Source organism: Trichomycterus rosablanca, chromosome 22, assembly GCF_030014385.1.
Source record: "Trichomycterus rosablanca isolate fTriRos1 chromosome 22, fTriRos1.hap1, whole genome shotgun sequence".
Taxonomy (NCBI): Eukaryota; Metazoa; Chordata; class Actinopteri; order Siluriformes; family Trichomycteridae; genus Trichomycterus; species Trichomycterus rosablanca.
Genome location: NC_086009.1, coordinates 15,510,001 through 15,524,839, shown reverse-complemented (window position 1 = coordinate 15,524,839; position 14,839 = coordinate 15,510,001). Strand labels below are relative to the sequence as shown.

Sequence of the window (14,839 nt, the reverse complement as noted above, 5' to 3'; positions counted from 1 at the left end):
TTGTACAACTACAAAGTGCTTCTATATGGTAAGTGGAGCTGATAAAATGGACAGTGAGTGTAGAAACAAGGAGGTGGTTTTAATGTTATGCCTGATCGGTGTATATACCCATACATTACATGCCAGTGTGATTGGCTCCGCCCATTCTTATTCATTGAGATCTCAGGAGCCAGGCTATATTATATCAGTGCGTTCGCGTTCATATGATGGATTACGAGCCTGGTCGGTCACATCTCTTCAGCATCAGACGTGGTGCTTTCCACAGCACTTTTAACAGCTTCTGCTCCTTAGACAAGCCCCATTAACACGCGAAGAGTCATGCAGAGGAGTCTCTTGACCTTTATCCAGCCGTTACAGCACTCGCTCATTTCTGCTGCCCTTTCGAAGCCGATAGGTTCAGTGAATTGACTCATATATTCCCTTTGAATATCACATTCCGGCTTGTAGACTGGTGCGTTATGAACTAGCAGTGGGCGTATCGATGTGGGGATCTTGTTTCTGATGACCGGAGGACTGTAGTATCGAGCGAGAAAGCGTACACCTTTCTGCATTACTTACAGGACAAATTGAATAAGCCGGTTTTATCTGGTTCTCTCTGTCAGGATGCAGGATGCATGGGAATTTTCTTACCCTTGCATGCTGGATTGTGTCTGTGGATTTGCCTCCTGTAATGGGTACCATATAAACACACACATGGTGCACAATTATTGTCTGATGCAAGACAACAGTGTGGTTAGCTTTTATCCAGAGTGACTTTCAGTACTGTGACAGTATGTTGAGTAAGCAATTGAGGGTTAAGGGCCTTGCTCAAGGGCCCAACAGTGGCAACCTGGCAGTGGTGGGGCTTGAACCAGCGACTTTTCGATTACTAGTCCAGTACCTTAACCACTACGCCAGGGGTTTTCAACCTCTTTGGACATGTGCCCCCTTTTGATGTGCCGACCCGATACAGCACTGCTGCACTTAATTGCATCAGCTCTTAACATTTCTTTTTTAGTGATTTTCTTTGGTGAGATGGAGCAGAATCCGGTCTGTCTGACAGACATAGCTCTTGGTGTTGGTTCCTTGGGGTTGTTAAAGTTTAAACATAAATACGGTTTGAACTTAAAACACATAGCCACCTAGTGGTATGAAGTGCCACCAGAACAAAGAGAATGGCAGGTAGACTGTGTGATACTGTCTGTGAACTGAAAATACAAGTCAGATGATTCAGAATCATTATTTGTTTAAATGATTCGATTCATTCTGGGAGAAAAACACACTGAACTGGGTTTCTCAGAACTGAAACTGGTGCAATCAGGTGGGTCCTTCTTGCATACGCAATCAGCATACCCTCATCTATAATCACTTCGCCCAAATTTTGCCCCGTCCCAACTTTTTTGAGTGTTTTGCTGACATCAAAATCAAAGCGTGTTCATATTTTATTCATTCAATTATTGGTTTTCATCAGCTGCAGTATCCTGGTCAGGGTTGCAGCAAGTCCACTAGGAAACACTATACACTAACACATGCGCCAATCATGCCTGTATAAATGCCTGGCTGGTTGATAGCACTGATAAGATTCAAACCTGGATTTTAGCCCTGGTGGATTGTCATTGTCTGTTTAACCATCGCTTAATTCTAATCAGGGTCACTGTAGGTCTGATTCATTGGGCGGAAAGTAAGAAACACCCCGACCAGGTTGCCAGTTCATCACAGAACATTCATTTATTCATTCATTTTCTTATCCGCTTATCCAATTAGGGTCGCGGGGGTTTGCTGGAGCCTATCCCAGCTTTTCAATGGGCGCAAGGCACACAGTAACACCCTGGACGGGATGCCAGTCCATCGCAGGGCAGACACACACACACACACACACACCCATTCACTTATAGGGCAATTCAGTGTCTCCAATTAACCTGACTGCATGTTTTTGGACTGTGGGAGGAAACCGGAGCTCCCGGAGGAAACCCACGCAGACACGGGGAGAACATGCAAACTCCGCACAGAAAGGACCCGGATCGCACCGCCTGGGGATCGAACCCAGGACCTTCTTGCTGTGAGGCGACAGTGCTACTCACTAAGCCACCGTGCCGCCCTAGTTCATCACAGAACATAGCATAATATTGTTTATCTTTTACTTTTGTCAGTTACATAAAGGTTTAAGAGGGTGGCATGGTGGGTAGCACCTGGGTATGTCCTTGGTTCCATTCCCAGGTGGAACGGTCTGTGATGCAGTTTTTACATAAATTGCGTGAACTGCTGAACAAATTGTTAATCTATATTAGGCCTAAATGTTTACAGATGGGGACACATCCATGGGTGGGAGACTCATGAAATACTCATGTGTATAGATTTGCTCTGTTAAATTATTAACCGTTTTAAAACATGCACACACTCAGCCTGCAGCTGTTGCTGTGTCGTACATCATACCCGTTAAACACGAGCGTTCAGCATGTTTGAGGGGCTCCTTAATGTCTTTGGGTAAAAAAAAACCCATCAGGCTTGTGATTGTTTGGATTCTGTTTCTTTCAGATGGCTGGCGTATCTGCTGCTGCTGATTCTGGACCTGGCTATTTGCTTGGGTTGCTGTTTGGGACTAGCGAAGCAGTCTCGCTGGCTGCTTACACTGTGAGTGTTTCTTCATCGAAATAGCTTGTCTGTAAACACACTGACTGCCCCCGTATCAACAGAAAACTAAAGGAATGTGCTATTTGTGTGGGGGTGGATGCTCAGAACTGCCCCAAATATGCACTATCATGTCAATTAGGGGTGAAAAGTCTGAGACCACTAGTGTAAATGCTGCTATTTAGCATCTAATTAATACAGTATTTTAATACAGGTGCGCAGTAGCCTACTGCTTCTTTTCACCAGTACAATTCGGATTCATTCGGAGATCCGTATAGCGCACGGAGACTCACGCACTGATTTCTGTTATCCCCTGTTTCATTCTGCAAGCACTTTTTATTTCTTTTTATTGATGAGTGCTCATGAGGCACGTAACATACATGAATTTTGTGGGTATACAATTACTAAGGGTACACTTTGACACTTTCTCTATGGAGCATGTTCTCCCTGTGTTTGTGTGGGTTCCCTCCAACAGTCCAAAGACATGCAGTCAGGTTAATGGGAGCTTAACTTGCCCTAAGTGTGAGAGTTCCCTGTCTTTCGTCAAGTGGATTGAACCCATCGTGATCCGAATAAGAAAAAGCGGTGCTAAAACAGACATATATCAGCAATAACAGATGTTAGAGACACAGATGTACGCACATCATTATTTGTGCATCGCCTAAGCTCAGAGATGGATCTGCAGTCTGTGTTTGCTGTTTATTCTTGCTATAACTCTTCTGTAAGCGTGCGTAACTTACCTCCGTATTCTGTAAGGTAAACATGCAAGGGGTTCAAAATTCATCTCAGACATAGAGTAGGCAATAAAATACATCTGAAATACAATAAACAGCATTCACAGTATTCACAAGCACTCGGGTGGCACAGCGGTAAATTCCAATAGCCCAGCGATCCAGGGCTACGTGTTGACATGGTTGGCAACATCTAGGAGTGTCACGGCAGAGATCTTCACAAGTCACAAAATACGAGTCCGAGTCGAGTCACGAGTCAATATAATATACACAAACCATATATTAGAAATGTAGCGTAGAAATAAACAAATAATATGTAAGTTCAGATAAACAACAACAGATTAGCGACTGTATTTTGCCGTTTTACTTAGTGCCTTTACTTTCCTAGTCATTGTGCAAATGAATGTAATTTCCGTAACAAGAAGGTTCCAGTTAAAAGCTTAAACTGATACGTTTTGTTTTCATTGCAAAACAAAAGCCCTCGATAAATCACGGCACAGCAACCAAAATCCAAAACAAATCCAAAAAAAATCATAACCACTGCTTACCTTAGCTTATGTTCTTCCAGATGCTATTAAATTTATAACCGTGTGTCCCATTAGGAATATAATCCGATATTTTGTAAATGTGCATATAATTAAAAACCTCCAAACTTTTCCCGGTTGTGAAGTAAAACACGAACTCGTTATGAAGCCAATCAAGCGTTTCATTGACATCATCTGTGTGACGCAAACTGAATAAATGCAAATAACAGCATTTCTTACTAAAAATGAAAATCAGAAGGTCTGATTGGTTCTTTCAACCATTAGCGCCAATTCTGTAGGAGCGTTCCATTCACCCCAGTTGTTCCTGTGAAGTGCACTATGTGGGGTATTCTACCATTTTAAGTGAGATTCCAATTCAAAGGTAATGAAAATGTTCAAATGAAGTGAACTTCAAACTGTGTAGGGAGTAGGGAGCGACGCTTCATCACTACGCCGGAAGCTGGTTGTAACATTTGTAACATTTACCTATTGCGTGCGCTGTGGGTTAATATATATATATATATATATATATTAGGGCTGTCGTTAATTGCGTTAATTAACGCGATTAACGCGTTAAAATTTTAATCGCGATTAAAAAAAATAATTGAGATACAAATTTTTAATCTAACTATTTTTATTTGGCTGTTTGTGCCACATACATGTGTGTCTCTGTGGTAATTAACTGTATTTCAGATGAATTAGGATGTAAAGCGCATGAACTGTACACGGAACTTTACAAACACTGCTGTTAAATGGATCATAATTTACATTTACATTTACAGCATTTAGCAGACGCTTTTATCCAAAGCGACTTACACAATGAGCAGAACACGATGAGCAATTGAGGGTTAAGGGCCTTGCTCAGGGACCCAACAGTGGCAACTTGGTGGTGGCGGGGCTTGAACCGGCAACCTTCTGTTTACTAGTCCAGGACCTTAACCACTGAGCTATCACTGGCCCTGGATCATATCACTGGATCATAATATACTGTATAAAGCAGGCAGGTCCGCGATCGGGTTTTATACGGCCCGCATCTTTTGTTTTAAATTGTTCAAACAGAAAAAGTCATCAATTATCGTCGCTGTCCGATGAAAAACTACTTTAAGCGGGTTTCACTTTTTTTACGTGTTGATGAAAAGATGAATGAAATCACGCGATCTCTGTAACGAGTATTTTCATTGGCTGCTAGAGCTGTCCATCAAAACCGCGTAGCTCCGCCTCCTCCCCCTCCGGTCTCTACAGTTTATTCAGGTTATTCAATCACATGGTTAAATACATGATTTATATTTGTGATGTAGTTTTTTAAAAACACATTTGTATCTGATATTTATATGGACCAAGCGTTTACATGGACTGTATTAATTAACACTATTTTTGAGTTGAGGGTATGGTTGGTGCACCTGATTTCAGTGTCAGGGTTATGAACAGGAAAAGATCCTCACTTTTGTCAGATAATGTGCTTTCTAAAACGAATTTAGAATTAATATTTTTATCATATTTTATAAATGTTTGTATTGGTAAACACGTTCTTGCAATAAAAATGTGCATAACTTAAAATTTTGCTTAATTATTAGTTTGCGATTAATTGAGATTAATCACGATTAATTTTGTTCTTTAATCGCGATTAATCTCGATTACAATTTTTAATTGCGTGACAGCCCTAATATATATATATTTATATATATATATATATATATTTACATAACTATCACACAAAACTAATGTTAACACATGCTGACACTAGGGACTCTTGTTGTTTACGAGTCATTTCTTTGCGAGTCATGAGTCGAGTCCGCATCTCTGGGTCACGGAGTGTCAGTTCTGTTAAAATATAGGTGATATAGTATATATATATATAGGTGAAATATAAAAAAGATACAATGAGAAACACTATATTATAATATAAAGAAACAAAATCAGTAAGCATAACAGCTCACGGTTGGGTCTGTTCAGTTCAGGTTTTAATAGATGTGTCCTTACCCATGCGATCTAAAGATGAAACCGAGTGTGAAATAGTTGTGTGATTAGCATGTCGGCGACCTGCCGGCTACTCTCTTCTTTCACTAACTCGTTTTACATGCATTCAGCTTTTTCTCTCGCTCAGAGTTCCCTCCACTTACTTCCCTAATGCCTATCGATCCCTCTGCCAGGCAGGATGCGTACGCATGAATGTGTGTATGTGTGAGTGCGCCCTTAACTAATTTTTAAGTGCTTCCAATTCACTTTATCGCTGCTTTTAAGACCATAATATGAAAAAAGATTTGGTACGAGAAAACATCAGCTGCCTTTCTGCGCCCACCGGGGAGTCGTTCTGCCTGGTTTCTTTTTTTTTCTCCTATTTGTCTCATTCTCGCTCGAATTTGTGCACAGATGCATGAACAGACTGCTCCCATTTATCATCTGTTTGTATAATTGTGTTCCTTGTTGTTTCTAGTTTATGATTCCTGGGATGCTCTCTCTCTCTCTCTTTCTCTCTCTCTCTCTCTTTCTCTCTCTCTCTCTTTGTTTCAGCATTATGACAGTTGGCGTGCTGACTCTGATCCTAAGCTGGGCATCGCTCGGAGCGGGCACTGCCACCGCAGTGGTAAGTCTCCACCGATCCGTCTGAGTCGGTTACAAGAGTGTCTGAGCAACTGTCAGCATGGCCAGACATCTCGTCTTTAGAAAGAACAAAGCGGATGTGCGTTTCTAGGTCAATACTACGGGGAGGAGTGAAGCGAGCTGAGATTACTGATTGTCTCTGGAGATTACTGAGGCTCACTGACTGCCAGTCACTTCATTCTTTGTGTCTGTCTGGAAACCTAGTGAGCTGTCTTGGCTGCCTACTGCCTACATGGGCATCTTCCTAAATAGAGAGGATTCTAATAAGACATCAGCTTATAAGGCAGATTATTTAGACACACTACTTTCAGCGATGACGTCAACACAGTTAGTCTCAGGCCATTCAAACCAATGTTTGCATGCCAGCTCACATCTCCCTCTGTGTACCAAAAATGGTTAAATTGTCACTGACATGCCGAATTTGCAAATAAATGACACTTGTACACCTTTATACAAAATAAAAATCAATGAGAATTTATTTAGTTCAACAGCCTTTAGGCTTATTCAGAGAACTCCACCCTGCTTTGAACTAAACAGCCATGTGTAGCGCTCTTAAAATTGATTTTTTAATCCGATCAATTTGTTTTTCAGTCTACACTCACAAGGTCTGTCTGAAAACCTAGTGATCTCCCTACATAGATGCATTTCACGTCATCCTACGTGTTCCCGAGAAGAATGCATGTCTAAATTCTTAGATCCCTTAAAATGCTGCCTACTGAGGTGCCTTAATTCTAAGCGATAAACAGACTGAATAACGAGGGAGCATGAGGGCAATCTCAGCATTCAGTGTGGCACAACCAGCTGTCAGGTGGGGGCTGGCTTGCCAGTGTGAGGACAGCCCGTGTTTTCTGCTATAGTTATGCAGTCTGATGGCAGTGGGCACAAAAAAACACCTGAAGCATTCTGTGTTGCTCTTTGGCTCTTTGGTGTAGGGCAGTGGTAGCTCAGTGGTGAAGGTACAGGACTAGTATTTGGAAGGCCACTGGTTCAAGACCCACATCTGCCCGCTTGCCACTGTTGGGCCCTTGAGCAAGGTATGCAGTCTCAATTGTAAGTCGCTTTGGAATGAGCCTACAACTAAACGACCTGCCCAGCCGCCATAGGTCTTCATTAAGAGGGTGAGAAGGATTGTCCATGATGGCTCTAATTTTGTCCTGTATCCTCCTCTCACACACTACCTCCAGACTATCCAGCTCCAGACCCACCACAGAGCTGGCCTTCCTCACCAGCTTAGAATTATTAATAAGGAAGATTGTCTCAAATTTCTTAAGACTTGGACGCAAGTTGTGCAAATCTTTATTTCTTTATTTATTGGACATTGTTACATTGCTAGTATGTAAACTGTAGACTCTGTGTGTTCCTGCAGTGGTTCACCGTTCAGCTTTGCTTTGCGGTGTATTTTCCTGACTGTTGTGACGATTAAGCCCTTTGAGCTGGATCTCTTTCTCCATGGGGATCCAAAATCCCATCAATAATGTGACTTCACAGACACCAGGCATTGACTCTGTGTCTCTGGGGGGCTGAGTCCTAACATGGTTGATGAAGGGCAGGAGCAGGGGTCAGTAGCCCTCAGTAAAGTGAATTACCCGCCTGCTGTTCTGTCATATCGATTCAGATCCTGCAAGACTACAAACCCCCTTTACCTAAAATCCCTGAGGAATGCCATGTAGAACATAAACGTTATTAGGAACGGGTCAGAATGATCAACTAATCGATCAGTGATCACATCCATTTAATGGGATTCTTATTATTAATTTTGAACACATTTTGCATACTGTCCCGACTTGTTCTGCTTCAGAAAGCACAATTTTTTTTTTTTTTTAATAGTGCTTAAGCACAATCTTGCTTTAAATTAAAGTTAAACTGGTATCCGTTCATACAGGCGGCACATTAGCAAGATTATCATAGCTTATTAAAAAGAGAAGAGTCACGTTTGACTGATTTTTAATAGAAAGAGCTGTAATGCTCTCTAAACCATTAATGAGAATAAAGCCAAAGAAAATGTAACCAATGCATTGCATCTACAGACCACATTTCCAGAAAAGTTGGGACGTTTTTTAAATAAATACAAATATAAAATTAGAATCTGTGATTTGTTAATTCTCTTGAATCTTTATTTAACTGATAGAGGTGGAATGAAAATAGAAAGACATTTAGAATTCAATGTTTCTAACATACACCAAAAATTGGGACTGAGGCAAAATAAGAGTTAAAAGTTGATAGAAAATTGAGGGTACACTGTTTTGAAACATTCCCAATATGCAGATAGATTGGTAACTATTATTGAGTATAAAGTGATGCTTCACCAAAGGATCAGTCTGTACAAGCAGTGATAGGTCATTTCTCACCACTATCTTCCAGTCTTCATGAGAGTCAGTTCAAAAAGAACATTTCTCAATGCCAAATTCAATAATTTACATCTTTCACCATCTACCGTACATAATATTGTAAAAAGATTCAAGGAATCCGGAGAAATCTCAGTTCGTGTAGGGCACGAACAGACTGAGAGCCCTCACTGTAATGCTACTGTGATAAATATAGCTACACGGGCTCTAGGGTACTTCAGAAAACTCTTGTCACTTAACACAGCCCCCTACTGTAGTAAGAAAAGCAACCTAAATCTCTATTACAATGGCCAAAACAGCCTAGCCATTGGGAGACGGTCTTGTCAGTGCGCTCTCAGTACTTTTGGCTTTACATTGTATGTCATGACAGTTGTGGGATTCCTTTCATTTCTTTGGTTGGAAGTCCTGTGATGGATTGGCATCCTGTCCAAGCTTTGTTACTGCATTGAACCCAGTGATTCTGGATTAACCGGACCCATTATGACCCTGACCAAAATAAAGAGGTTGTACAAAAACGAAAATTATTTTTGTAATGATTTAGCAAATTTTTAATAATAAAAAAACACTATCCAAACAGAATCCAAATTCAAAATATTCAGAAAAGTAGCCGTATAAATAAATTGTAATATAAATGTTTGCAAGCTGCTACTGAGGTTCATACAGTCTGAATTTACCTCCCAATCATAGTCATATTCAATTACCCAATTGCATTACGCTTCCTCTACTGATGTTGATCTCCAATCTGAGAACACGTGCGCAGTAGCCGACTGCATCTTTTCACCTGCACCAGGCGAGTTCGTATGCGGATCAGCTTCGTGTACGGAGAGACACACCCTGATCCCCATTCTCCCTAGTCTCTGTGCAGGCACCATCAATCAGCCAGCAGAGGTCGTAATTGCATCGGTTATGAGGAATCCTTTCCAGCACCCCTCTTGAACAACAGCCAATCGTTGTCCGTGTGGGCACCCAGCCTGCCCGGGTGGCAGAGCTGAGATTGAACCGACCAGTTCGAGATGTCTTTCAGATTGCGCAGCAGTAAAAAACACTCTAGCACACAAGTGCTGACATCTTGAACTTGCAAGTTCGAATCTCAGCTCTGCTACCGGCGCCTATACGAACAATGATTGGCTCATCCAAATAGTAGGGATTCATCATAACTGCTGCAGTTACGACAACTGCTGGCTGATTGATGGTGTCTGCATAGACAGGGGATAATTGAGATCAGTGCGGGACTCCGTGTGCGTGATACGGCTCTCCATATAAACCCAAGTAGCAGTCGGCTGCAGCACACGTGTTTGAAGGGCCGTGTTAGTGCGGCCCTCCTCGGTCAGGAGTGGAGGTCAGCAGCCGTAGAGGTAAAAGAAAAAAAGGAGGGGGGGGGGGGGGGTTCTCACGTGGAAGCATGTGCTGTTTCATATTTACATTTGTGGCATTTAGCAGACGCTTTTATCCAAAGCGACTTACAATTATGACTGAATACAGTTTGAGCAATTGAGGGTCAGGGACCTTGCTTAGGGGCCCAACAGTGGTAACTTGGCAGTAGTGAGGCTTGAACCTGCAACCTTATGGTTAATAGTCCATTACCTTAAGCACTGAGCTACCACTGTCCTGTTCCAAATCCAAATCCACATCCTTTTTTGGTTTGTGGTTGTTGTGCCCTAGATGACTTATGAGGTAAGGCAGCATGCCCGTGAGTTCTAATTAAACGTTGTTCAGATAACCCGCCAACGCATGAATTTAGAAAATATCTACTTTTCCACATCGCTGCGTATCTACACTTAGATTAAAACCTGTCCAAACGGATCCTCTAGGGAATATAAACAAATTCTAAACCTGTACTTTCCCATGAAGCTAATTAGAGAAAATAACAGGTCTGCTCCAGATTTCATTTGTGCGGTGATAAATGTAACGAACGCTGTAATTGCTGAGCTTTTCAGCCTGTTATATTTGTGCAAATGAGCGTAAAGGCGAACGGCAGTTGGAATGATTCAGAAAATAAATGTTTTTTATTTATTTTTTATTTGCTTAAGGCTAACAGGATGCTTAATGAGAAATATGCCTGGGAAGGGTTTTTTATTCAAACAGGTTAGGTTAAATGTTAGCACTAAATTAAATACAAACCCACTATTATGTTTCTAATTGTATATTCAGTCTCGTGTCTCGTCTCGTATTTATTTTCCCCATTCTGATGTTTAATGTTAACATTAACTGTAGCTCTTGACCTGTGGGTCTGTATGATTGTACTGCTGCTACATGACTGGCTGATTAGACTATTACATGAATGAGCAAATTGACCTCTATAATAACACTCGCTATAATATGTATAGTATAGCTCAGTATATGTGCAGTAAAAGTTTTATATATATAAATACACTGATCAGCCATAACATTAAAACCACCTCCTTGTTTCTACACTCACTGTCCATTTTATCAGCTCCACTTACCATATAGAAGCACTTTGTCAGTCACAATTACTGACTGTAGTCCATCTGTTTCTCTACATACTTTGTTAGCTCCCTTTCATGCTGTTCTTTAATGGTCAGGACCCCCACAGGACCACCACAGAGCAGATATTATTTAGGTGGTGGATGATTCTCAGCACTGCAGTGACACTGACATGGTAGTGGTGTGTTAGTGTGTGTTGTGCTGGTATGAGTGGAGTTTTTAAACACCTCACTGTCACTGCTGGACTGAGAATAGTCCACCAACCACAAATATCCAGCCAACAGCGCCCCGTGGGCAGCGTCCTGTGACCACTGATGAAGGTCTAGAAGATGACCGACTCAAACAGCAGCAATAGACTAGCGATCGTCTCTGACTTTACATCTACAAGGTGGACCAACTAGGTAGGAGTGACTAATAGAGTGGACGGTGAGTGGACACGATATTTAAAAACTCCAGCAGCGCTGCTGTGTCTGATCCACTCATACCAGCACAACACACACTAACACACCACCACCATGTCAGTGTCACTGCAGTACTGAGAATGATCCACCACCTAAATAATACCTGCTCTGTGGTGGTCCTGTGGGGGTCCTGACCATTGAAGAACAGGGTGAAAACAGGCTAAAAAAGTATGTTGAGAAACAGATGGACTACAGTCAGTAATTGTAGCACTACAAAGTGCTCCTATATGGTAAGTGGAGCTGATAAAATGGACAGTGAGTGTAGAAACAAGGAGGTGGTTTTAATTCTGGTCTGGTCTTTTCTGGTCTGGAAGGTTCACAACACTAACTTACAGAGTAACAAATTGACTACAGTCAGTAATCGTATAACCACAGTACGGCACCGTGGCTCAGTGGGTCCTGGGTTCAATTCTCAGGTCCTTTCTGTGTGGAGTTTGCATGCTCTCCCCGAGTCAGTGTGGGTTTCCTCCCGGAGCTCCGGTTTCCTCCTACAGTCCAAAGACGTGCAAGTGAGGTGAATTGGAGACACAAAATTGTCCGTGACTGTTTGATATTAAACTTGTACTGATAAAGGGTGAGAAGGAACCAGTAAGTACCTGTCCTGTCATGAATGTAATCAAAGTGTTTAAAACATGACGTTAAAATCCTAATAAATAAATAAACACATAATAGCCCAAGCGGATCCACTCAATATAATTCAACTGTTCAGATGATTTCATTTATTTCGTCCCTGCCTCACATGCTCATTTAGTGTTGTTTTGTCTAAGTCACAACGGCAGCAATCCAGAAAGAATCAATCCATTCTAGTGAAACCATTTTCATGCATTGAAATGTTATGACTTGTTGAGGGATGCGCAACCGGCAGCCGAATAAACCAGTCAAGTCAAGCTTAAAATATGCCCGAACAGCAGCTAATGAAATACTTTTCTTTTTAAATTATACTTCAAATTAAAATCGCTACCTCTGTATCGATTGCTTCTCGAGGCCGTGCGCTCCCTCGCATACCGATTTATTCCGGCTCTCTTTTTATAATAAATAGAATTTCCTGAAGAAAATTGCTCCTTCGCTCGGCATCGGTGTATTTCGGGACGTGTTCGCCTCATCGCCGAGGTTTGATTTGTTTTTGCCAAGAAGCACGAACGATCCCAGTTGCACCAGGTCTGTAATTGATTGAGCACGGCTAAGCAATTACAACTTTTTTCTCTTTTACAGTGTTAAATCAGGCTGTGTGTGGAAGCATGCTATGCGGTCCTGTTGCACGCAGTAAACTCGATTACAGGCTTTATACAACTCTGGAACGGCCTGATATAAACATCTCAGGCAAACAGTGCAGGAATTTACAACACACCCAACTTTCCAGGAATACAGCTTTATACAAATCTGTCATTATGTTTATTATCTCGTTCATCACACACATAGGGCCTGTCTGAAAACCGAGTGAGCTGCCTTGCTGCCTACTGCCTACCTGGGCCACTGCCTAAATATTGAGGATTCTAATAAGACATCGACCTTATAAGGCAGATTATTTAGATGCACTACTTAGACAGCGATTACGGCCATTACAATGGGCTGAGGCGGCAAAACCCACTATCATACCAGCTAATATGAAATAGAATATAATGCCCTTATTTGTCATATATACATATTTAGATGTACAGTACAATGAATTCTTACTTTACATATCCCAGCTTGTTTGGAAGCTGGGGTCAGAGCGCAGGGTCAGCCCCTGGAACAGAGAGGGTTAAGGGCCCTGGTATTTGGTCTATTATTGGAGGTCTATAACAAACAGACCCATAATCTGTCTGTTTCTTATTAAATGTTACACAACTCTGAAGATCTTCATTTCATTTGCATTACCCACTTTATCCTGGACGGGATTGTGGCAGGTCTGACCCATCAGGAAACACTGGGTGCCTGGGTTTGGGAAACACCTAGACATTAGCCAATCATGTCTGTTTAGACGCCCAGCCAGTAGATGCCAGAGCTGGGATTCGAAACATGTATTTTGGCAACGGTGGGCACAGCAAATCTACTGGCTACCAGACTTCCGCTGGATGCCCTTTCTGAAGCAACCCTCCTATTTTTATCCGGGTTTGGGACCAGCACTTAGAGCGCACTGACAAGCGCACCTCCCAATGGCTAGGCCTTTTCGGCCATCCTTACCCCTCAAACAATAGGCAATTATGTCTGTGCAGATGTCAGACTGGCTGATAACACAGCTGACGTTCAAACCCCAGATCACTGAACAGCTTTGGAATGAACTTCAGTTGAGGCTTTTTTGGTCAACATCAGTGCCCAGTTATACAAATGCTCTTTTGTGGCCCTTGTGAATGTTCCCACAGACGTTTTTTAAAGTGTTTTCAGTAGACCGGTTGTTGTTACAGCAAAAAAAAGATCACATAGAGCTCTATTTTAATACCATTTGTTTTTTAAATGAAATGTCCGACAAGCTCATGGTCAGGTGTCCAAATACTTTTGACCATATAGAATAACTTAATAAACAAATCATTTTTATAACGCTACATGTTTCCCTCTTTTATCACATTCCTGTCTGTGTTTTGTAAATATTCTGTTCTTTTTTCTGTTGTTCTAGGGCTCCAGCGACTTCTGCGTGGCCCCTGACAAATTCATCATGAATCAAACCAAGGACTACTTAAGTGGAGGCAAGTGACGTCAGCGCAGCATTACATGCAGACATTTTTATAGTACATCTGGGGCCTGATTCACTATAAGTCATAAGTTTTATGGTTAGTCATGGTCTGATCCGACAGTTATAAAACCATCAGACTTTTTAGTTGTTTACCACCTGTGCGTATCATTTTATAATACCCTTACCAATGATTCTGTTTATTATTTAGTCATTATTGATGTAAAGACCATAAGAAATATAAGATTATTAGCTATAATAATGATGATGTTACACTGTTCGTGCCTGTCATATTACAACTCATTACCTTCTCATATCACTGCTTGGTATAAACCAAAACATAGGGATTTGGGCCAACAGGCAGGCAGGCTGATAGACAGATTTAGAGACAGAAAGAGAGACAGAAAGATGGATAGAGAGAGATAGAGAGAGAGGTAGATAGATAGATAGATAGATAGATAGATAGATAGATAGATAG

General features: G+C 41.6%; 1 protein-coding gene across 2 annotated transcripts in view; it reads left to right on the top strand.

The window, feature by feature from the left end:
• Positions 1-14,839, top strand: part of ttyh2l (tweety homolog 2, like) — a 53,248-nt gene that overhangs the window by 25,213 nt on the left and 13,196 nt on the right. For both annotated transcript variants that reach the window (XM_063018988.1, XM_063018987.1), the window contains exons 5-7: positions 2,515-2,610; positions 6,374-6,446; positions 14,308-14,377. In XM_063018988.1, coding sequence (XP_062875058.1) covers positions 2,515-2,610; positions 6,374-6,446; positions 14,308-14,377 — 239 coding nt within the window. The remainder of the gene's footprint in view (positions 1-2,514; positions 2,611-6,373; positions 6,447-14,307; positions 14,378-14,839) is intronic.